Source organism: Sinocyclocheilus anshuiensis, unplaced genomic scaffold (genome assembly GCF_001515605.1).
Source record: "Sinocyclocheilus anshuiensis isolate Anshui unplaced genomic scaffold, SAMN03320099.WGS_v1.1 scaffold477, whole genome shotgun sequence".
NCBI classification, from domain to species: domain Eukaryota; kingdom Metazoa; phylum Chordata; class Actinopteri; order Cypriniformes; family Cyprinidae; genus Sinocyclocheilus; species Sinocyclocheilus anshuiensis.
Window position 1 is genome coordinate 379,838 of NW_015536549.1, and position 25,304 is coordinate 405,141.

Sequence of the window (25,304 nt, forward strand, 5' to 3'; positions counted from 1 at the left end):
TGATTTAATCATGTGTTGGCCTGTGGAATTTGGTCTTTCCAAACACTCATAAACGCTTTTTTCCAGGTTTTTGTTTTGGTTAAATGTAAGCTGTTGTATTTTTAAATATTTAAATACTGTGCAAAAGATATAAATTGCTATATCTTATTTTGTACTCAATCAATTCATCTGCTCTTACCTTAAATGACACTGTGCACTGCATGAGCCCCAGTGTTTGAAAGTCAAGAGAACATAACAGGGGGCTGACTGAGAATGCATTGTGATTTCTGGGTTTGTTGTTACAGCTGAAAGCTTCTTGAATAGAAGGACTCCACTCATTTAGGCTCTGACTTCTGAGTCTGAACAGACAGCACTATGGCTTCAGACTCTGACACACTGGGCTTCTCTTTGGTGGACTATGCAGTATTTGCTGCTATGCTGGGGGTGTCGGTGGCCATCGGGCTATTCCAGTCTCTGAGGAAGACCCCGGATCGCTCTAACGTGGACAACTTCTTCACAGGGGGAAGGAGTTTCTCTGCTGTGCCCGTTGGACTGTCGCTCTGTGCCAGCTTTATGTCAGCTGTCCAAGTGCTCGGTGTGCCATCAGAGGCATATTTATATGGCTTTAAGTTCCTCTATATGTGCCTGGGACAAGCGCTCAACTCCCTCATTGCTGCAGTTCTGTTTGTTCCTGTGTTTTATCGTCTCAAAATCACCAGCTCAAGTCAGGTCAGGATTTTGTCCATTTCTTTCTTGTAGTAGTTTTGCTAGTGATAGTTTGATATAAATTAAATCCTTGCATACACACACACACACACACACACACACACACACACACACACACACAGCGGCTTTGATCTCACTTTATCTCTCCTGTGTCTCTTTTACACTATTAATGTTGAATTTAACCCATTCGTTGCTGTTTTCCCTGCATTATTGCTCTGTGTTACAGTCACATCAGTTTATATATGTGTGTAGGCTAATTGTGTGTGTTTGAATGGTTGTGTCCATTTTTTAATTATTTATTTTCATTATTTATTTATTTTAATTATTCAAGCTTGTGGACCTTCCTCTGTTTTTGACCTTATACTCCCTGGAAATGAGTGTGCTTATTAAGAACAACAGAGGTCAAGTTCCTATAAGCCCACATATCTGAATTATAAAAAGAACATTAAATAATATATGGGCGAAACTGATTCTTAAATGCTTTAATTTTTATGGTTATTAACAGTTTTTTTTTTTAATGAATACATTTTTCCATCTGTCTACATCTCAGTTAGTGTCCTGCACTATACACATTTACATAAAAATAATCTTTCAAATACAGAATATGACTTCAAATACCAAGAATAGGTTGCATTTAATTTATTATGCTCTTAATTTTAAAATATTATTAAAAAATTGTCACGGCACTAGAAAAAAAAAGTGTCTTTCGAGGACAACTTCTACAGTGACTGACAACTCACGAACTGAACATTCGATCAGCTCCAAATAAATGCTCAGAATGGGACATTTATTCATTGCATCGCTGGTTATGAGCATATGGCATATGAGCATATGAGCACTACACTTTCATACTGTTCAATAAAGTTTGTTACACACACACACACACACACACACGAACAGAGAGAGAGAGAGAGAGAGATTTCCATTTAATTTGTATGTATGTTTTTAGTTTTATTTTACTGTAATAAATGTATAATATGACCATTAGTGAATCATTCTATTTTGAAGTTTTTCTAATTTAATACACAGTTTCCCATAACAATTTTTAGTTTTCTGTATTTAATATGTCCCCTAATAAGCATGTGCTTTTGGACCCAAATGTGTGTGTGTGTGTGTGTGTGTGTGTGAGTGTGTGTGTGTGTGTGCGTGTGAACACCGGCTTCTAATAAATGTAACTGTGTGTCAGTATTTAGGAATGAGGTTTGGCAGAGGGATGCAACTCTTGGGAAGTTTGCAGTTCATTGTAGCCACAGTAAGAAAAAACTCATCATATCATCAAAACTTAAATGGAAATAAATATAATAATATTTTTAGTAATATTAAAGCAATATAATAAAATGTATATGTAGAATACTGATCAATAAAGCTTTGAATATCACCTGTACATGTATTTTCAATTCCAATATTTACATTTGTATTTGCATAAAATAAGTGCATACTCTGTGTTTATACGTTTTATATTTGTGTCTAATGGATATGTAACTCTAAGGCTGTTTGGTACTTTCTGTAGCTCCTCTACACTGGAATAGTGATCTTTGCTCCTGCAGTCATCTTGAATCAGGGTTAGTGATTTCCTCTGTTTTAAACGGAATTACTCAGAGTTTCTTGGCTTCACGTGTCTATCGTATCTCAATCCATCAAGTTGGATCCCATGTGAGTGGTTTGAAGTTGTGTTTGTTTTTGCACATTTGCAATATTCAAATCAACCTTTTTCTTCTTTTCTGAATCAAGCCACAGGTCTAAATATGTGGGCATCTCTCTTCTCAACTGGGCTCATCTGCACATTTTACACAACATTGGTAGGCCAGTGTGAAATCTTTCCAGATCTGGATTTAAATAGAAAACAGTTTTGCTCAGTAATTTGAATTTATGATTATGCCTGTGATATGACCATGTAAATGTTTGTTTGTCAACATAATGTTGTGTTTGTGTTTTCCTGCAGGGTGGTATGAAGGCTGTAATCTGGACAGATGTGTTTCAGATTGTAGTCATGCTCTCTGGGTTCATTGCAGTCCTCATTCAGGGCACCATATTGGCAGGAGGGCCTGCCAGAGTTTTGGAGATTGCCAACAATGGATCCCGCATTAATTTTAATGAGTATGAACATTATCAAATGTTTTGAAATCTGTCAAATTAAATGTTTATTAATTATTCTATTGCTCATTCTCTCTGTGTGTGTTAGTTTTACCATAAACCCTCAGAGACGCTACTCATTCTGGAGTTTCACAGTGGGCGGCACTATGGTCTGGTTATCCATGTATGGAGCCAATCAAGCTCAAGTACAGCGTTACATATCATGCAGGACTGAGAAACAAGCCCAACTGTGAGAGAATAAATCAATAAAATCTGTCTTTTTTACCATCTAAAATAGCCTTTTCAATCTCCTACATTTAGTTTTGTTTACCATTAAATTTCTCCTAATAGTAATAACACATCACAGTTATGGTTTACAAGAACACTAACATATTTCTGTTCCCACTCACTTGAGATACCGATCCACTGAGTGTCACTCTTGTGCTGCAGGGCGCTGCTGGTTAATCAGGTGGGTCTGTGTCTGATTGTGAGCAGTGCAGCCACATGTGGCATTGTAATGTTTGCTTTATACTCCAGCTGTGACCCACTGAAGACTGGCAGAATATCTGCATCTGACCAGGTAAATTAATACATGCACAAACAGAATTACCTATACCTACACTACTAATAACTATTAAACTATTAAACGTGTATTTTTTTAAAGAAATTGATACTATAATTCACCATATTTGTATTAAATGTATAAAAATGACAGTACAGACATTTATATCACAAATGACCATTTCTCTTAGGAAGGAAGGAATTGTTTACCCAAAAATAAAAAAACGTGCTGAATATTTTCTCACTCTAAGGCCATACAAGATGTAGATGCATTTGGAGAAATTTACCGTTACATCACTTGCTCACCACTGGATCCTCTGCAATGAATGGGTGCCATCAGAATGAGAGTACACATGACTTCAGTCAATCAGTTAACGTCGTATGAAGAGAAAAGCTGTGTTTGTTAGAAACAAATGCATTATTAAGGTGTTTTAACTTTAAACTGATGCTTCTGGCCAAAAAAACAGTCCAAAATCCATAACCCTTTCTCCAGTGGAAAAAATCCATCCCCTGTTGTTCTCTCACATCAAAATCCACTAACATATTTGTTCAGAACTGTTTTGTTTGTAAACATTGCTGTGCATATTTCTCTCCTGATTCAGACCAGATGACCTTTTCACTAGAGAAATAAATACAGTATTATGGATAGAGGACTTGTTTGAAGTTAAAAATGCCTTAAAGGGATAGTTCACCCAAAAATGAAAATTCTGTCATTAATTACTCACCCTCATGTCGTTCCAAACTCATAAAACCTTTGTTCATCTTCGGAACACAACTTAAGATTTTTGGGTGAACTATCCCTTTAATGTTGGATTTGTTTATTGCAAACATGCAGCTTTTTGCTTCACAAGACATTAATTAATGGACTTGAGTGGTGTGTATTACTTGTGGATTATTGTGATGTTTTAATCAGCTGTTTGGACTCTCATTCTGACGGCACCCATTCACTGCAGAGGATCCATTAGTGAGCAAGTGATGTAATGCTAAATTTCTCCAAATCTGTTCCAATGAAGAAACAATAATCTACATCTTGGATGGCCTGAGGGTGAGTGAATTTTCAAGAAATTAAATTTTTGGGTGAAATACTCCTTCTAAGCAACCCAATTTTATTTTTATTTTCACAGTACATGCCGTACATGGTTTTGGACATTTTCCGTAATCATCCAGGCTTCCCGGGTCTTTTTCTAGCCTGTGCCTACAGTGGAACTTTAAGGTGTTTGAAACTTTCTGAACCTTCAGTGAGGTGTTGATTATTGGTACAAATGGAATAAACCACCCGCTTCTGTTTCCACAGTACTGTCTCCACCAGCATTAACGCCATGGCAGCTGTTACTATGGAGGATGTAATGAAGCCGTGGCTAATCAGTGTTTCACAGAGAAAACAGCTCTTGATCTCCAAGTCATTATGTAGGGTCAAAAGCAACTTTTCATTCTTTCCTGTAGTTTTTTTTTTTAGCACTTTATACAACGCAGATTGTGTCAAAGCAGCCAGTGTTAAACAGGAAAAACGTGCTGATAATGCAAGAGGACAATAGAAAAGAGTCAGTTTATCACTTAAAGTCACTTCAATGTTGTTTCAGTGGCGTCATCGTCCAGATCAGTTCAGTTCTTTTCCAATAGTGTCTGTGCAGTCAAGTCAACAATGTTGCCAGAAAATTGAGTCCCCAACTAAGCAAGCCAAAGACGACATTAGTGTCTTAAATAGATAAAACATCTCCAAAGTGCAAGCAATAGCTTACTGCATATATTTAGACCATCAACCAAATCTTGCTCTCCACTCATGGATATAAATCTGGAGATATATGTATTTGATATATTACTTTACATTACATTATACATATCAGTTCATTTACTTTCACTTACAGCTCAGTTCTTAACTTCTTACCACCTGAAATCCAGTGTTATTTTAGTATTATTGAGATATTATAGAATTTATTATATTTAAATTATAGTATTTATTAATCTATTAATTTTGAATTTGGTTTTATTTTTATACTTTCATTTTTCCTTATAATTTTAGTTTAAGTTTTAATAATTTAGTTATGTGCTTTTGCCATTTTTATTAGTTTACCATTTTAATTTGAATATATTTATATAATGTATTAAATAATTATATATTATTTATATTTATATATAATTATATAATGTTAGTATTTGTTGTGCCTTTATTAAAAAAATAATTTTATACTTAATTGTCATGGAAATTACACAATCCAAAATAATTGGATATAAAAAGGTCTAATTTCTTAATGCTAAATTTTCATTTATTTTTGTCTTGATTTCAATTAATATTGAATTTGTAATGCATTAAAAGAAGACTATTGGTGAGACTTGTTTTTAATACGAAGCTGTAACAACTTATAAAAGTAAGAGACCATGATGTTTTTCTGCAAGTATCTGCTGATATCAATCTGATAATGTTTATAAATATGACTACAGCACTGTTGTACGGGCTTGGCTGCATTACAATGGCTGCGCTCTCCTCGCTGCTGGACTGGGGAGTCCTTCAGGTCTGAACTACTGGAATAACTGTGATTTTAAGCAGGTTGTATTTCAGTCTACATGTCTGTGCTCTAACCAGCTTTTTTTCTAATAACCTCAGGGTTCGTTCACAGTCATGGGTGTAGTGAACGGTCCACTGCTGGGAGCATTTGTGCTGGGCATGTTTGTTCCAGCCACAAATAAACCAGTAAGACTCCATAAACATGATGGTCCACCCCACCATATATTATTCTATCGTTCCACTCGATAAATAGTGTTGTAATATTTCTCACATCTTAGGGGGTGTTCTCAGGTGTGACTGTGGGTTTCTGTCTGTCTCTATGGCTTGCTGTTGGAAGCACAATTTATCCTCCCACACCACAAATTATGGGTGTTTTACCCACTAGTGCAGGTCAATGTCTAGCAAGTAATGCAACGCTCAACAGCACCACGGCAGTCGCTGAATCACCTATCCTGGCATCATCAGTCCCTCTGGATTATGGGTGAGAGTCAAAGCTGTATCACATTTTATAATGCCCTGTGACTGCTCTCTGACTTTAATTATTTGCAAAATGTGTTTCGTGTGTGAAATATAGCACAGGAGTTAATTTCCTTTTTCCAACTAAATTCATACAGCCTTCAAAATATCTATTCAATATCCTACCTGTACTTTGGAGCCCTGTCAACAAGTGCAGTCGTGCTGGTAGGTGTGGTGGTTAGCTACATTACAGGTGAGAGAAACTCACTTACACTATTGCTAACAGAATAATTAAACTAATGAAAATGTCAACAGATCTTACTACTTATCTTAATGACTATGTGTTGGATTACTACAGGACCTACCAAGAAGGATTCTATCAGTCCTGGTTTGTTACGATGGAACTTGGAACAAAAGACATGCAATGAATCCTGTGATAACTTGGTAAGTTTCATAGTACCAATTAATTTACTTGAACTTATAGCCCAGTTCTTACCACATGAAATCACGTGTTATTTTAGCATTATTTTAAAAATATTTATATTTATTCATATTTTGAATTAGCTTTTTTTTATATTTTCAGTATTTATTTTAATTTTAGTTTGTTTTTTATTTTGTTGTGTGCTTTTCTTATTTATATCATTTTTTTAATTTTTAGTTCACACACACACACATTTAAAATATTTTTATTTCAGTTTTAATTTGAGTACTTCAACTTATTTTGTGTTAGTTGCCAAAGCAATATTTCTAATTTAAAGTTTAAGTTTTAATTTGATATTTATATTACATATATATTAGATATTTTATTTCAGCTTTATTTCAGTTAACAAAAAATATTTTTTTATAGTTTTAGTTTTCATTAACAATAACAACACTGCTGAAATCATATTCTTGTCTCTACAGAATGAAACTATGACAAACAATTCCACCGAAATCCTTCTCAGTCCAAAAGAACTTTTTGCCACTGCTGATAAACAAGATGTTTTACTGAACAAAGGTGACATTTAGACAGGTGCAGGATTGGCTTTGTGAAGTAAAAAGTCAGGTTTCTATTTTCAAACTAAATCTTTAAGAAATTGCATTAATTCAAATTAAAATGACTTCTTGTAGAACATCACACAAAGTACATTCTGCACAGTCTCTCATATCAAAAATGTCAAAAGCCATACTAATTTGATTATTTTCCTTTTTGGTTGGCATTACTGAATACCTGACCATCACCACCTGATTCAAAAGATGATTATTTGACCTATTAAACAACAGTACCTTCCTTCATAGTACAAAATCATGCACAATATGTTTCTGTTCATCATACACCTGTGTTGCACCTGTATGTCATTCATTCCTAGTATTAGTCATGCACACTAAAGTGATCTGAAAGTACTTTAATTAACTGAATGCTTTAATGGTGAAATATCACTATGATGTTTTTTTTCTCTAAATTATCCAATAACTCTGTATGTATGATTATTAGTTTGAATTAATTAAGAGAATACAAATGATTTAACACTACAAAGATCAATTTTATTGACCATGTTACAACAGATATTTTTAACTACATCATACTACCCACAATAATAATAATGCATTTCATTTGTTTGTGGCAGACAGGATTATTATTTCGGTGTCTAAACCTATAAAACAAGGCTCATTAAAGGAACATGGGAATTCCTCAGCATTTCTAAGAAAAATCACCTGAATGTGTCAGAAGTCCTAAAAACCCCAAAAGACACCAGAATCAAAATGAATTTTTTCAGTGTTTTCGTTTTGAACCAATGGCTGTGCAATTCAAGCATATTTTGAATATTTGTATCATTTTATACCTGTATCGCATAGATAAGCTGTAGAATGATCGCGTGTCCCTGTCACGTTCACAATAAACTGAAATGTCAACACTACTATCAGGTGCACATAATAATTTTACAAGTAAGTTTCAAATGGCACTTGGTTGTATCAGGCCAAACGGAAGAAAACCTACTCAGTTGTGCTCTGCAGGCGGAAATAACAAACCTGCCGCTCACTAGCAGAGAAAGAAGAAACCACAGTTTCACTCTGCCCACGTAAAGAAAGCAACAAACCCAGCAGCTCCAGCAAACACCCTCCCTCTCTCTCTCTCTCTCTTTCTCTCTCACACTTATAAATACACAATGCTTGCACTTCATAATATGCAGAGGTGGCTCTGTGTTCAGTTTATGGCCTGGTCACAGGTCTAGAAACCGAGATGCCAGATGAGGCCGACCAGTAAAGAAACATCAAGTGGCGTCGATCTTGCTAAAGTAGTCTGGAAATGATGTGCTTTTGTGGTTTGCCTCTTGCCGGAAATGAGTCTCATTTGATCCCTCCCACCAGAGTCTCACAACAGCGAAACCTGAGTGAAATTTACGCAGCTCTTCACATCAACATGAACAAATCATTAATGTTTCTTCTTAAATAACTTCAGGTAACACCTCTCAGTTGTCTTTATTAGAATCGTAAAATGAAAAATACCTCGTAACTGCCATTTCAGAGAATATGCCAATGGAAGTCATGTGACTACGAATATACATTTTGTGACTGAGGCGTTGTGTTTCATGTTTGTCTGCTTGTTTGTACTCGTATTATTGGAATATAATCAGATGTATTTCTGTAATAGGATGTTCCACTACAATATTTAACAGCCAATGACATTATCGAAATTAAATTAAACTTGTGTAAACTAACCTTTTAATTTAAAATACTTTATGTATATCAAATTATTTACTGTTAATGGCTTAATATTGGAAATCTAGGGAAAACACCCTTGATTTAGTTTGTTACGGAAAGTACAGCTCGTCAACATGAGAAGGATGAGCTCACTTCAATCAAGCGTATGACCACCACAGTTCCAAGAACTGGTGTTAACAATAATCCACTGCTTTACAGTACAATGCTACTGCCTTCTGCTTTGTCTATTGCTTGCAGTAGCCCTCAAGTTCTTTTGAGATCAAGTTTGCTGTATTTATGTTTGGGGTCTCTGAGACCCTAATGATTTGTCTAAAAATAAAAATAAGAATTGCTAAATAAATTATTCAAATTCACTTTTGACTTAATTAAAGCTCATTTGACAGTATTTAAATTGAACCCTCTGTTGAATCCCAAAGTGCATACACTTTTTCTAAAATGGGAATGCTGTCTAAAATAGAAAAATTGCTTCTGCTTAAGGTCAGTTTTTTATAGCCGGGGCCTCTGAGACCCCCAGCAGAAGAAATGTAACATTTTTGTTTTTATTATTATTTAGGATGTGTGATAAAGTGGACATTTTATTATTAATCAGTCATAAGAGTAGCAAAAGTCAACCAAATACCTTAATAATGTTTTTGTAAATGCTGAAAGGGTTTTATAAAGCCCCAAACAGAACATCAGAGATCATTTAAAACTTTACAATAGCTTTTAACATCAAAATAATTCGCTTTTTATCAGAAAGAACCATTTGTCTCATTTTAATTACATCCTATTTTGAGTTACATGCATTATTTTGGAAAGAAAGAACGGTCAATGAACACCTGCATCTGTTGAGATGAAATTATCTATAGTCCTTTCCGTCCAATCAGAAGATTACTTCAGTGAGAAGATCATGAGTGAAGAGGAAGAGGTGCCCTTGATGAAGAGTGAAAGGGCTGGCAGTCAGAAGTCCAGCTATGACTCTGCCCTGCAGGTGCACCTGTACTTCAGCCCCAGCTTAAATTCAGAGACCACCTTCACTATCCCCACCGGACACATCACAGCGGAGAGCGTGTGTGTGCTTGCTGCTAAAGCCAGCGGTGAGACACTAACACACTGTCACACACAACATAATCTAAGCATTAAAGATGTCTGTTGCTCATAGGTCAAAATCTTCTGTTTTTATGTATATACTCAAGTGTATACCTTTTCCCCCCCACGGTTTTATCTTATTTCACTTTCAATATCTATAAAGCTTTTTTTAAAAAGGTGCAACAAGCATTACAACTGTGTTGATGATAACTTTTATAAGGTCGAGGTCTATCTTTTAGATGATGTCTAAAGCATAGAAATTACAGTTTAAACAAAAATCTTCTCATATGTTTTGTCTTTTAATTAAATACATTTAAAAGGGTTGTGCACCAACCTTAGAACAACCTGAATGGAATATTTATATTTTTAGGAATTCGCCCTGTGTTCCACAACCTGTTTGCTTTGGGATCAGAGGACCTTTCATACTGGTATCCACCAACTCATGTGTTTAAGAGCGAGGAGAACGTCAAAGTTCACTACAGAGTGAGGTAAAACAGCTGTAATAATCATATATTTTATTTATAAATAGCTTACTCTTACTGAATATTTGAGTTTCTTTATTTACTATTCATGTCATTCATTTTCAGTTAACTTGCAAATGCCTGTTATGTAAAGATTTAGTTTTAACCTCGTCCTTGACCCAGACTTCAGTCTTAAAGTAACTTGATCATATTATGTTTTTAAAACTGATGATTAAAAAGTGAAATTATCATAAACTTTACATTTTAAACTAAAGTGAGTAAAGTGACACTAATCTGAAATTTCAATATTTAATAATTATTTATATCAGTGTTTATATCAAGTGTGGTGTCATTTATCACAAACAAAAATGTTAGCCTTAATAATGTTTTTTAAAAAGTTAGTGTACTTTAGTGTACTATAAGACAAGTGTCAGTGAAAAGCATAAAGAAGATAAATATGATACATAATGTGTAAAGAAAAAAAGAAAAATCGTTAAAAAAAAAAAGTTATATAACACTTTATGTGAAAAATATGATGCACAATAACAGAATATTGTCATTGTAAAATTACAAAAATTATAGAATTCTTCTGTGATGCACTGATATGCATTGTTGGCCATTGCATTGTTATTGTTAACTAAAAAACTATTAAAATTCATTTTTGGTAACTGAAATAAAACTGAAATAAGATCATTTCTAAAATGAAAATGAACACTGAAAACAAAAGCTAACTGAAAATATTAATAAATACTGTAATAGTATACAAATAATATTAAAATAATTGCAAGTGGACAAATTAAATAGTAAGAAAGTAAAAGGTGTGCTTTAAGAGATAAACATGCAAATTGACAGTTTTCTGTAATTGTAAAGCTTTTCTCTGTGTGTTTAAGGTTTTTCTTCTCAAGCTGGTTTGGTTCAGGGTCCAAAGCATCGTACCGCTTTAGCCTCAGCAGAGGACGAATCTGTGCTGTGCTGGACTACTGCGTCATAGACTATCTTTTTGCTCAGGTATAGCACAGTAATCTGTCATCGCCCTCCCAAGAGGCAGTTGAACGTTATTTTGAAAGCCATGTGTGACTGTAAAATAAACACCCAGGTCTATGTGCCTCTGTCCTGCTGATGTACAGTAAACTATTGGCATGATTCAAATAATTAACAAAATGTGTCATAAAAATGCTGACTCAACTGTTCAGGATCATTTACCTTCCCATCTGACTGTACAGTCTTCCTGTTTCAGTCCCGCAGTGATTTTGTGTCTGGACGTGGCGGGATTTCACCTGCTTTGAGTTTGCAGCAGGAATGTTTGGGAATGGCAGTGCTGGATCTGTGGCGTATGGCCAAAGAGAGAAATCAGAGCCTTGGTGAGATCTGCAATACAACAAGGTAACATGAGAAACTGAGAAAGTCTCATATAAGTGGATGGATAGAGCTATACAGAGATTTTCTGTACATTCAACATAACATTTCAATGTTCAAGCTGCATTAACCACTGCAAAAAATCTCATTCCAGCTACAAGTCCTGCCTCCCAGAGACCCACAGACAAGATATACAGCGTATGAGCCGCCTAGCGCGATATCAAATTCGAAAAACGCTGAAGCGTTTCCTAAAGAAGCTTGGCAAATGCTCGGCTGGTGAACGCAGCCTGAAGCTGAAGTACCTGATGGAGCTGAGTGTGTTGGAGCCGAATTATGGTTCAGAAAGCTTCACTTTGCATCAGTCTGGATGGTTAGAGCAGAGCGAGCAGCAAAGGGTCAAAGCCGTGCGAGTGTCTGGAGAGGGAGGGATTCAGATACAGACCAAAGAGAGCCAGGTAGAACTTTATACAAAAGTTCAGTAAACAAGAAGTTAATTTTGAGTCACTTACATTTTCGACTCAGTGTTGCCTTTGTTTATTTTTGCTCCGCCAAAGAAAATAGTTCCAAAACGCAGCCACAGCATTACGAAACGATGCGCGTTGCTGAGAAAGACAGTAGGCTGTTGCTGAATGAATCAGGGTTTTTGAACGAATCGGTTGAGTGAAAATGATTAATTGATTCACTCACAAAGAATGAATCAGTAAATATACTCACTTAGTAATGCAGTCACTTGTCGCCAACTACGGTAATTAACCGGAACTATCTGTTATATGTAATTATATAAATTTCACAAGCGTTTTAATAGAAAAGTTAAAAGTTAATAAAAGTTATTGTCTTGATCATTTAAGCAAATTTGGATGCTTTTAACTTTATCAGAGTGATATTAAAAAGCTGTTCAAAGGTTTGGGGTCTGGGCAAATAGTTTTTTTTTTTAATAAATTAATACTTTTATTCAGCAAGTACGCATTAAATTGATCAAAAGTATCACTAAAGACAATTATAGTGTTACGAAAGATTTGTTTTTATGTCAAATTAATGCTGTTCTTTTGAACTTTGAACGGTCTATTGTTAATAATAATACTGAAGAAAATGTATCATGGTTTCCACATATTAATACTAAGCAGCACAGCTGTTTTCAGCATTAATAATAATAGAAAATACTCCTTGAGCAGCAAATCAGCATATTAGAATGATTTAAAGGATCATGCGACACTGAAGCATCAAGCGTAGCGTTAGTTCTGGCAGGTCACGTTAGTCAAGCTCACATCAGCTGACTCTCAGCTGATCCCCATCAACCTATGGGAATACGACACCTATCTAAGTATTCATATATAAGGTCCCACAGTAGTATCAGCAGTTTTCGCATTGCTCAATAGCTAATTACCCTCCTCCATCCCCAACTCCTCCTCTGTCAGTCAGGATTCAGCCTTCCATGCTAGGCTGCATGGATGCGCAGGGAGTTCTTGCCCAGAGCGGAACCATACCGCCAATCCAAACTGTATGCTAATTGTCAATCATCTTTGACGATAGTGGTCCTGACAGAACAGGAGTTATGGCTGATGAAAATTCAGCTTTGCCATCACAGAAATACATTTTTAAATATATTAAAACAGAAAACAGTTATTTTAAATTGTGATAATATTTAACTATATTACTGTTTTCACTTTATTTTTGATCAACTAAATAGAGCCATGGTGAGGATAAGAGACTTATTTCAAAAACATTAAAAACTTACTGACCCTAAACTTTTAAATGGCAGTCTATGTACAGAAGATTTGCTCTCTGTTATTTACTGAGCTCCCTCTGGTATACGTTCACAGGAATGGCAGACGTTTTGTGACTTCCCCCAGATCACCGACATTAGTATTAAGCGTCTTTCTCAAGAGCAGATGCCCCTGGAAGGAAGGGTGGTCACTCTTACACGCCAGGATGACCAGCGCATGGTAGTAGCGTTTGCATATATATATAACAACTTTTTTTTTTTTGAGTATTGAGTATTAACACATAAACCCATTAGAAAAGGAAGTAAACTTCTCCACAACAGTGGTAGTGACTCATTTGCCATTTTGATTAACCAAGGTTTGATATTATGAAATAATTTTTTTGTTGAATTCTACATTATATAGCAGTTAATTTTAAATTGTGTATTCTGTTTCTCTTTTCACCAACAGGAGGCTGAGTTCCACACCCTAACTGAAGCTCTTTCCTTTGTATCTCTGGTTGATGGATATTTTAGATTGACTACAGATTCGACTCACTATTTCTGTGCAGAAGTGGCCCCGCCAAGCTTGCTGGAGGACATACATAATTACTGCCATGGCCCGATCACGTACTACACAGTTTCATATTTCACCATATGGTACAATTAGAAAGGAAATGACTAAGTAATAAACACAGTTTTGTTGTGTGTTTTCTAAAGGTCAGAATTTGCAGTGCACAAACTTAAGAAAGCTGGAGCCAAAAATGGGATGTTCCTGTTACGTCACAGTCCCAAGGACTTCGACAAGTACTTCCTCACTATTTGCACACAGGTATCAGTCTTGCTGGACTCATAAAAATAGTATAAAGCACCCGCCTTTGGGTTTCAACAGGAAGTTACAAAAAAAAGCACATGACTCATAACTCCAAGCTTCAAATGAGTTTAAATCTGATTCATGAAGAGCTACTTCCTATATATTACTGCTTAGTATTATTATAATGTGAATTTTCAATCAACTTGAGCATTATCTTTCTTTAGAACTGTTAATGACTAGACCCCATTGTTATATTTCTTAACTTCCAATTGTTCCAACAGACTCCTCTAGGGATGGACTACAAGGACTGTCTGATAGAGAAAAATGAGAAGTTCATCCTGGCTGGGATCCACAACTCATTCTGTAGTCTAAAACAGCTCACAGACTTCTATCAGCACAGCACGCTTCTCATGTCAGACATCCCCGTCACCCTGGGCAAGTGCTGCCCCCCCAGACCAAAAGGTAGAACATTTCTATGCAACATTTGCTTTTTATATCTTAATGGTTATCTTTTATATATATAAAAAAATAGACAGCAAGGGTTCTTTGGGATTTAAAGGGTATTTCATTGGGTTTTTTATTTGTATTTTTTATACATGTCATATTTAATAAAATAAATTGCATAAATAATCTAAAATTATAATTTGGGGAAAGAATAACTTCAATTGTTTTATTTAATTTTTTACTTTGCTGTTTCTTACTATTTGTATATATATAATATATCATGTTTAACTAAATTGCAAAATAATCCTTTGAAAAAAAAAACATACAAATATTTTTTTCTTTATTATTATTGTGCTATTTCTTGTCTTCATTGCTTCATTCAGAACTTACCAACATGATCATCCTTCGTAAAAGCAATATGACTGAGATGCCCAGTTCCCCCATGTTACAGAGGCACAAACCAAGCCACATGCAGTTCCACATGATTAAACATGAGGACCTCACCTGGGTACATTTATACATTTTTATATGTATATTTTGATTGACTTTAAAGTGGTCACCACTAGTTTTAAACTGAAAGTAACTGAAAGTTCTTGCTTTTAGATCGGTCAAAATATTCATTTTAAAAACAATTCGTCTAATCTCAAAACAACTAAAGTCAAACAACTTTCTATCTCCTAACAGAGGGAAAGCTTAGGTCAAGGTTCCTTTACGCATATCTCTAGAGGCAGTAAGACAGACCAGCGGGATGGAGTGACACACTCCACAGAGGTTCTTCTGAAGGTCCTGGACGCAAATCATAAAAACTGCTGGGAGGTGTGTTTTCAATCGTGAAACATATGCTGAATATGTTTATTTACAATAAAAAGACAATATACAGTAAAACGCTTCCTCAAATAGGTACTTTGGCATCGAGAATATTGCATTTCCCATTATGTGACAATTCATGACAATGTTCTGTTTGATTCAGAATACTGTAGTATTAATAAATGAGATTTAACAAATGCCTTTAATATGCAAACTAAAATTTTCAACAATGACATGTAAAACTGAGCTAGTGTAAATAATAGTTTTGCATTCTTTGACTGAAGTGAAGAAGAGTTTTTGAGCCACGTGATTAATGATTTAATCTTACTGCTGTTTTCAAGTCGTTTTTTGAGGCGGCCAGTTTGATGAGTCAAATTTCCCACAAGCACCTTCTCCTGGTATATGGCATCAGTGTGCACAAATCCAAAAGTAAGTGTTTTACACTTGTAAAAGCACTCTTAAGAAACACTCTTTTATCGAAATCTAAACACAAGAGGGCAAACCCTAAGAAAGCAATTAAAAGTCTGTGTAATGACCTCAGCTCTTTGAATCTTCTTGAACTCTGAGTTGGTCTAGAGGGTCGTTGGTGACGCTGGTTGCCTGTCAAAGTGCCTGTGAATACAGTCATGTCAGTAAAGTGTGTCCTCCTCTGACCCTTGCAGACATCATGGTGCAGGAGTTTGTGAAGCACGGTGCACTGGACCTGTATCTAAAGAGGAGCATGTCTGTGTCAGTCAGTTGGAAATTAGACGTGGCCAAACAACTGGCCTGTGCTCTCAACTTCCTGGTGAGAAATATTCATGTATGATAAATTGGCTGCTAATTATGAAATATGGAACTTTATCAGTTATGTTTTAATTTATCGGTATTGGTTTATATTTACTAGTCAATATTGAGCATTACATTTTTTACACTTGTTTCTTCCTATATGTTGATTTTAGATTACTTTTCTGTTCATCTAGGGTTAATTTAAAGAAATAGTGCTAGATTACAGAAAAGATTTTAAAGATTTACACGGCCCTGTCTCTATCATAATAAAGACATTTTTTCATTACCAAACATCAAAACGATTAGTCATCCAATCATTTTAAATTCACTTAAGAATCACAACATTAATTAAAAATTGACAACAACTATTGGTTTTAGTGTTTTAGTTTTGTTATTTTATTTGTTTTGGATATTAAATGAGTAGATTTTTTATATTGGCCATTATCGGTAAACAGCCATAACATGAAAATAATTATTGTCTTATTGGTTTCAGCTAGACATTTAATACTGGCGCAAATGAGAACAAGCCCCTATAATATAAGATACAATATATACTATTATTCAAAAACTATTGTTTTTGTTTTTGAAAGACGTCTCTTATGCTCAACAAGGCTACATTTATTTGATAAAAAATACAGTAAAAACAGTAAATTGTGAATTATTATTACAACTTAAAATATCTATTTTCTATAGATTTTTAATAGATTTTAAAATGTAATTTAAATCCTTCCTGAATGAAAATACTAATTAAAAAAAACATCTCACTGACTTTTGAACGGTAATGTACTGTAGAAAGGTATATATGCATACTATGTATATTATTGAAAGGATGTAACCTATGTGGAGCCAAATGAACCAAAAAGCTGCGGAATCAAGAATCCTTCATTTAAAAGCTCATTTCTGTCGGGACCACTATCTTCAAAGATGATTGACAATTAGCATACAGTTTGGATTGGCAGTATGGTTCCGTTCTGGGCAAGAACTCCCTGCGCATCCATGCAGCCTAGCATGGATGAGAGCAGGGAGAGCAGCGATAACCCCCCCAGGGTAAACAGAACAGAACTACATAAATGTATTGCAGATATCGTTAAAGTTCAATAATGTTATGTACACATTTTAGAATTAGTCTGATTCAAAGGAGAATCAGAAGGCTGAATCCTGACTGACAGAGGAGGAGTTGGGGATGGAGGAGGGTAATTAGCTATTGAGCAATGCGAAAACTGCTGATACTACTGCGGGACCTTATATATGAATGCTTAGATAGGTGTCGTATTCCCATAGGTTGATGGGGATCAGCTGAGAGTCAGCTGATGCGAGCTTGACTAACGTGACCTGCCAGAACTAACGCTACGCTTGATATTGATTGAATTCTGTACTGAATATTTGAGGGGATGCATCCCAGCCCTTATTTATAGAGTTCAGCAGTAGCTAAAAATCCTTTTTTTTTTATTTTGGCCATGTGCAGGAGGAGAAGAATATTGCACATGGGAATATTTGTGCAAAGAATCTGCTGTTGGCCAGAGAGGGAGACCCTTCTGCTGATAACTCGCCCTTCATTAAACTTAGTGACCCTGGTATCAGCATGGCCTTGCTGGGCAAAGACGGTAATTATATCAAACACCTAATCGAATGTCAAAACAATGAAGACAAAACTAATTTTACTCTTAACCTGATGACTTCTAGAATAATTTGTATTTTTAAAAGAATACTTGAGAGAATAATAATAGATTCTTTATTCAGTTCTCAATTGGGATTATATTACACCAGGGGTGTCAAACTCAGTTCCTGGAGGGCCGGAGCCCTGCAGAGTTTAGTTTCAGCCCTAAATAAACACACCTGATCCAGCTAATCAAGTCCTTCAGGAAAACTACATGGTATGTAAGCAGGCTTGGAACTAAACTCTGCAGGTCTGCGGCCCTCCGGGAATTGAGTTCTGCACCCCAGGATAATGCTATAACATGATTATTCATAATACAATAAAATGCAAATTTCTGTGAATCCAGTGGTGTTAGACAGAATCCCATGGGTGGCCCCGGAGGTTCTGGATACACTTGAGATTGAACTGGAGTGTGACAAGTGGAGTTTTGGGTCAACACTGTGGGAGATTTTCAACAATGGAGAAGCTCCGTTGCAGGGCCTGGACCCCATACAAGTACAGACACCTCAAGTTATTATAGAACTTAGAATAGAATATAGAATTTTCTTTAGGATGTAAATTTTCTTTAGGTTGTTATACATTCCAGATAAAAAGCCACAACATTTAAAATATACTCAGGCAATGTGTCTCCAACATGGTTTTGTGGTACTAAACAGCTGCTGTCCTTCTTTGAATCCAGAAGCAGCAGTTTTATGAGCACTTCTCAAACTTGCCTGCGCTGGAGTGGACTGAGCTGGCCGACCTGATCATTCAGTGCATGCAGTACCAGCCTGAGCTCAGACCGTCCTGCCGAAGCATTATCCGCCAACTTAACAGCCTCATCACTTCAGGTAACACACAGATGTACACCAGTCCCTTCAGACAATGACACTAATGTTTGTAATCTGATCAGTTTAGGTCCCATTCTTGAAAGAATGTGGCTTGGCTTTTAAGGCCAGTTAGCGCCCCCTTGAGGAAGATCACTTTCTTTTTCACACGGCACTTTTATTATTATACTGTCTTTAAAAAATATATTATTATTACAATATTAAATATGTAATTAATTTAAATTATTAAATACATGTTATGAATGTATTATTTTCAAATAATTTTTCAATTGATTTGTTTGTTATATAATGTATACATCTCTCATATAATATTAAATATTTACAAGTATATAAATATAAAAGTATAAAATGTACAATTTTAATCTACACTGAACAAAATTATAAACGCAACACTTTTGTTTTTGCCTCCATTTGTCATGAGCTGAACTCAAAGATCTAAGACTTTTTCTATGTACACAAAAGCGTTTATAATTTTGTTCAGTGTATTTAATACATGATAATGTATTAGTAAGTGTTTTTATTAATGTTTGACATTTAAATAATATATTAAAATATTAATTATGTAATTAATTTGCTTGCTTTTTTAAATAAATGCTTTATTTTTATTTCTGTATTAGTATGTAATATAATGTAATGTATTTAGTAATATTTATTTCCCACAAAAATCATAGTTCTGATATTTATCGAGGGTCAGATGGCTTAATAACATATGTTTCTGTTTATATTTAAAAAATGATTAATACATCTTGGCTAGATTTGTCCTAAAACATGGGAACCGTATGATCAGCCATCATGCAAGTTCTAAACTTCATTCTGTAGATTATGAGATCCTTCATGCGACTGGCACACATCCCAAGAGTGATGGCTTCTGTAGAAGACCGAACATGTTCAAAAAGCAACAACAGGATGTTTTTGAGGAGAGATACCTGCGATGCATCTCTATCCTGGGAAAGGTACAACAACAAAAAAAGCACACAGAATCTGATAATACCATTACAATTGTAGATTACAATTATATTATAAATGTTTTCTTCACTTAATGCATTAGTTGCAGTTATTTCAATTTCAATTTTCATTTAAAATTATGATGCACTTTGCTCCTTCATAATTCAAAATCATTTCATAACTAAACGTGATGATTATTGGTGCAACTATTGATTTCTAATCAGAAATTGAGAGAAAAAAAGAAGGCTGATGGTTTTAACTGTGTGCATGTGTGTGTGTTTAGGGTAACTTTGGCAGTGTCGAGCTTTGTCGTTATGATCCGTGGGGTGATAACACTGGAGATCTGGTAGCTGTCAAGGAACTTCAGTCAAACAAACAGGCCACCATGGCAGACTTCCAGAGAGAGATCCAGACCATCAGCTCCTTGCACTGTGACTATATTGTCAAATACAAGGGCATCTGCTACAGCGCAGGTCAGACTACTTTTGATGATTACCGATCAATTTCCAATCAGCACGCATTCTGTAAGAAAAAAGTCGGTAGAAAAATGGAAAAGGCACTGGTAATTTCCCGCCAGGACAATTCCTTTAACCCTAAAACACAAAACAATGCAAAGCATGATTAAAATATGTGTAAAACACCAGTGAGTAATCAATAATCCTTATTTTTGAACTCCTCACAGGCCGACTCAGCACAAAACTGGTGATGGAATATCTTCCGTACGGCAGTCTGATTGGATATATGGAGAAGCACAGACAGAATGTGTGCACCCGAAGACTGTTGCTCTTTGCCTCGCAGATCTGTAAGGTACAAACAAACATTAGAACAAACTAGAGGGTTCACTCAATCCTTTTTCTAATCATAGGTCAGATTAGTTTATGAATTTGTTTGTGGATCTTACACATCTAAACAGCTCTGTAACATTCTTATGTAGGGTATGGAGTACTTGCAAAGCATGCGTTATGTTCACCGTGATCTAGCTGCTCGCAATATCCTAGTCGCCAGCGACACTCTGGTGAAAATTGCCGACTTTGGGCTTACGAAGATCATCCCAGTGGATAAAGAGTACTACCGTGTCACGCAGCCAGGAGAAAGCCCTATTTTCTGGTAATGATTACATCAAACTCTTCAGAGTTCAGGCAGATAGCACAATTAGTGTGCATTTCACCCAGCAGTGAACATAGCACTGAATACATTTCATCCAAACCAACAACCCAGCTAACAAAATAAGTTCTAAGAACGTTTTGCTAACATTCCCTTAAAATAATTAAAACGTTATCTGTGAATGATCTCTGAACACACAAAACGTTAAAATGTTTTAGAAATGTTTTTTCTTGGTTATGTATCTTTTAATGACACGTACATAATCGAAACTGAACTAACCTATAATATCATTTTTGTCACACAGAGTGAACTTAGCAAAAAAAAAAAGAAAAAAAAGAGCGTCACACATATATTTGAATATCAGTCATAATACTTCACATAAACCAAATGTATCATATTTTAATAATCTACATTCACCAGCTCCTAATCCTTGTGTTGTTTTACAGTCATTTTTAATGATGCCCACAATACCCAGTTTTCAGCCAATTGGTTTCTTTCTTTTCAAAAAAGCGACTGTAAAGGGAACATTCGATTTGATCATTTTGCAAACATTGTAGGAATGTTACTTTTGAATGTTCTCTGAACATTCTGAAACAGGTAGCAACATTTAAAAAAACAGAACTAAAGGAAATGTTAACTAAAAACATTCCATGAAAGATGTATAAATAATGCTTTTGTGCTATTGTTTTGAGAACATTATTAAAGACCAGATAACTTCATAACTTGGGGAGAAACTTGCCAGAACATTAGCCAAAGTTCTGAGAACATTCCCTGTTAGCTGGGAGAGTAAAAGAGTAATAAACCACCTTGTTGTCATTACAGATTAATGAAATTACTTTTTTTTTCTGGTCTCTGAATGATTTAGTTTTGACAGATGCATTGCTTTATTTTTTTATTGTCTTTAAACTGACTGTTGTTGTGTGTTTTGAGTCATGTTTTTTTTTTACTCATTATGTTATGTTTCAACATTGTTGTTTCATGTCCCGTCCTGTTCAGGTATGCACCTGAATCCGTTTCAGAATTGAAATTCTCCCACAAGTCAGACGTATGGAGTTTCGGTATTGTTCTACACGAGCTCTTCTCTTACTGCGACATCAGTCGAAACCCCAAAAGAGTGAGTAAATGAAGCTCCATATAATAATGCTGCTACTGTATGAGTACAGTGGCAGGGAGGTAGTGTATGAATGAGAAAAAAAAAAGATTCTGTCATCGTCAACTCAATTTATGTTGTTCCAAAACTTTTAATGTGTTCAACCTGCATTGTTGTAAATCCTTTGATGCAGTTGTGTATCCAGAAGATAGGAAGTTATGTCCAGAGTTCGTCCATGGCTATCCATCTTCTTAATCTTCTCAAGGATAACTGGAGGCTACCAATACCATCTCAGTGTCCACCGAAGGTGAAAATAAAAACAGATTTATATATGAATGTTTTTGTATGGGTCACATTAACCAATTGAATTAAGTTCCATTGTGCATAGACAGCAAGTTCATGCACCAAGCATATGTTAGCTAAAGTACCAAACAAATATTAGGTAAAGTAATTGTAAAAAGTTACAGTTGCAGTGTGCAGTGTGCAGTTACAGTTAGAAACAATGATTTACTGATCTATCCAGACATTTACTTATGTAAGGGATTTTTTTTTCTCAGGTGCACAGTATTATGATGCAGTGTTGGGAGTTCAACAGCGAGGACAGACCAAGCTTCTCCTCTCTACAGGACATGTTTGAAAATAGCCTGTTAATAGACGAGAGAGAGGGCTGTAAGGGGTAAAATCAGAGTTACCCTAAACAGATCACTGTATTTTCAACATATGTATATTTGATATATAATTGAGTATTTTTAGGACATATTCTTACAGTAGCTTTTTAAGTGTTTTGTTTCCTTTCAAAACATAGTTACAGTAGATCAGCTTGTATATTCACAGTTAAGTTTCCCATACATTTACAGAGCTAGCACAACCCGTTTAATTGTATTCCTTAATAAAATGCTTAGGGCGTCATCTGTTTGACTCTAAATTGAAAAATTATTGAAAAATACTAGTGCATCACTTTTTTATTGTTCTGATTTTATCTTGCCATTTAATGCAGTGATGATATAAAGCAGTTGAGAAAGAAGGTCAGTTGTTTCTGTATCTTTTAATGACACTTGCATAATTGAAATTGAATTAACCTATCACCACATAGCAAACATCACCCTGCTGGAAAATCCAGCATAAACCAGCATGAACTCTATGCTGGTACAGTTTGTTTATGCTGCTTAGTCAAGCTTCACAGTGTCAAACAGAAAAATAGTTTGTCAATAATGCAAGAAGACAATAACAGAGTCATTTTTCAGCTAATGTCAGTTCATTGATGATTCAGAGATGTCATCATCCAGTTCAGCTCTCTTCCAGTAGTGTCTGTGCAATCAGTCAAGCATCCCCAACTAAGCAAGCCAAAGGCGACAGTGATAAGACCATATAAGATTAAAACATGATTTATTGTAATATATAATTATAACTTTGTAATTTATTTAGCTCCTTCTGTTGGTAGTAGAACCGAACATTTTAGTTGTTTTAGTAATGATTATATTATTAATCTATGTTATCTGAAGTTTTGAATAACAAAGTAAACATTCAAACCGGTGAAAGGTTTCAAAACATTTATCTTCTGTTTCAAAGGATCTGTGCACGAATAAGTTAATTGCAAAACTGAAACATTCAGAGATATGTAAACAAAGAATTGCAAAACTAAAACATTCAGAGATATGAAAACAAAGAAAAATCCCAAGTAGCTGCACAATCATAAGCATTTTGTTAAATAACAGGGGGGTTATGAGAAGTGCTATTGCTAATAAAGAGCTTTTGATAATGAAAGTTCAAAATTGAAAATTGCTGTTTTTAAAGACTTTAATGCTAATTTAGGAACTCATGCATCAAAACCCAGCTGTCATTCACTGATTCCAAAAAGTGTACATAGTAAAAGGTATGTCACTCACTGCAGTCAGGAGCATGAAATATTGTAGACAATCGTGGTAACATGCACTTTCAACAATTACTGAAGTAGAATTAATTCAACCAAGCATCATAATGGTGACTTCAAACAGACCGCATGAAAGAAATAAAGAAAACCAAAATGGTTTATATACTCATTGAACATATAATGTGATGATGTTTTGGGGGTTGTTTAAGCATCCTCTGGCGAGATATCATTGATTTAATTTGCAGTTGATTTTATCTAAGTCTGTGTGGATGTGAGTCAGTTGTAGTTGTGCTGTCTGCTCGTCCCTTCTCTTTTTTTCTCTTCTTGTTGTTCCTCTTCAGTGATTCTGCTTGTTAACTGCAAGTGTCATCACTAATGATCAATCTTGTAAAGTGAATCTACTTTATTTCACTAACTGCAACAATGCTTTAGTGTTACTTTTACTCTGTGGATTAGGACCACATGAAAACGGAGCAGTGTTTAGCACTGAGTGCCATTAAACATGTAACTGGCATCATGTGTTTTTCCTATAATAATTTCTTAAAATAAATTATTAAAATGAATTGGACAATTGGTCATTATTTAACTATGAACAAACGCTAAGAAACAATGTAATGCATACATGAGTTTTTGTGTTTTTTCTGGGATCATACCAGCACCCAAAAGATAACATTCTGGTCCACCAGCACACCAGCATTCCAAGCTGATCCCAGCATTCAAAACATACCTTTTCCTGGTCCACCAGCACACCTGCTTCCCATGTTGGGAACCAGCAACAAGCATCCCGAACTGTGGTCCCACAAGCAAAAGATACACAAACATACATAACTGTGATTACATTTAATGTAATTTTACAGTAAAATTACGGTTTTGGAAGTGAGATAGAACAAGTCATTGTATAATTTACAGTGAAAAGACATAAATTGACATTTCCAGAATTCCCTGCATGACATTTCACATTTGATGTTTTTTCTCTGAAATTACTGTTTCTTCTGTTTTTTTCATATCAGTTGTGTACATTAAGGTTTTATCTTACATCTAGTGTTTTTCAATTCATGTTTATTGCATTATTTCAGGATCATGGTGTTTAGTGTTTGTGTGAATGACACTGTGCACTTTCAATATATGAATATTTCCCTCGTAGAAAAGCTGTTTGTGATGAGCTTTCATCATGTGACATTCTCATCACCACCTGTTTTTGGTGGTTGTCAGTGTATTTCAATGGTACAAAACAGTCATTAGTACTTCAATAGGCTGGTATTAACATTATATCAGTTAATGAAATACAGTTTTTTTTTTTTTAAGTTATGTAAAACCTAAAATATTGATACTATATTTATTACAGTAAAGTTCTGGCAACCACATCTGCCGGTATTTGCTGGATTTTTCAGCA

At 35.2% G+C, this 25,304-nt stretch overlaps 2 protein-coding genes across 3 annotated transcripts; both read left to right on the forward strand.

Moving 5' to 3' along the window:
* Positions 1-354: 354 nt before the first annotated feature.
* Positions 355-7,369, forward strand: slc5a5 (solute carrier family 5 member 5). The gene is made up of 15 exons (XM_016500243.1): positions 355-708; positions 1,892-1,957; positions 2,216-2,267; positions 2,437-2,504; positions 2,648-2,802; positions 2,888-3,028; positions 3,229-3,358; positions 4,464-4,552; positions 4,634-4,746; positions 5,779-5,849; positions 5,942-6,028; positions 6,121-6,323; positions 6,457-6,551; positions 6,657-6,742; positions 7,202-7,369. The coding sequence occupies exons 1-15, from the start codon at positions 355-357 to the stop codon at positions 7,304-7,306; spliced, it is 1,815 nt and encodes a 604-aa protein (XP_016355729.1). The 3' UTR covers positions 7,307-7,369.
* A 1,081-nt stretch (positions 7,370-8,450) lies between these two features.
* Positions 8,451-23,065, forward strand: jak3 (Janus kinase 3 (a protein tyrosine kinase, leukocyte)). 2 transcript variants are annotated; one of them, XM_016500252.1, is made up of 24 exons: positions 8,451-8,738; positions 9,868-10,077; positions 10,440-10,557; positions 11,421-11,538; positions 11,768-11,913; positions 12,041-12,341; positions 13,707-13,829; positions 14,058-14,215; positions 14,306-14,417; positions 14,681-14,861; positions 15,227-15,351; positions 15,528-15,659; positions 15,992-16,079; positions 16,313-16,437; positions 17,884-18,022; positions 18,422-18,570; positions 18,755-18,905; positions 19,722-19,855; positions 20,131-20,320; positions 20,530-20,654; positions 20,782-20,954; positions 21,948-22,065; positions 22,235-22,348; positions 22,599-23,065. In XM_016500252.1, exons 2-24 carry the CDS (start codon positions 9,891-9,893, stop codon positions 22,719-22,721), a joined length of 3,330 nt encoding a protein of 1,109 aa, XP_016355738.1. In that variant the 5' UTR covers positions 8,451-8,738; positions 9,868-9,890; the 3' UTR covers positions 22,722-23,065. The 2 variants fall into 2 exon arrangements, with proteins under 2 accessions (XP_016355738.1, XP_016355746.1); XM_016500260.1 differs by having other exon boundaries at positions 9,871-10,077.
* Positions 23,066-25,304: the final 2,239 nt, after the last annotated feature.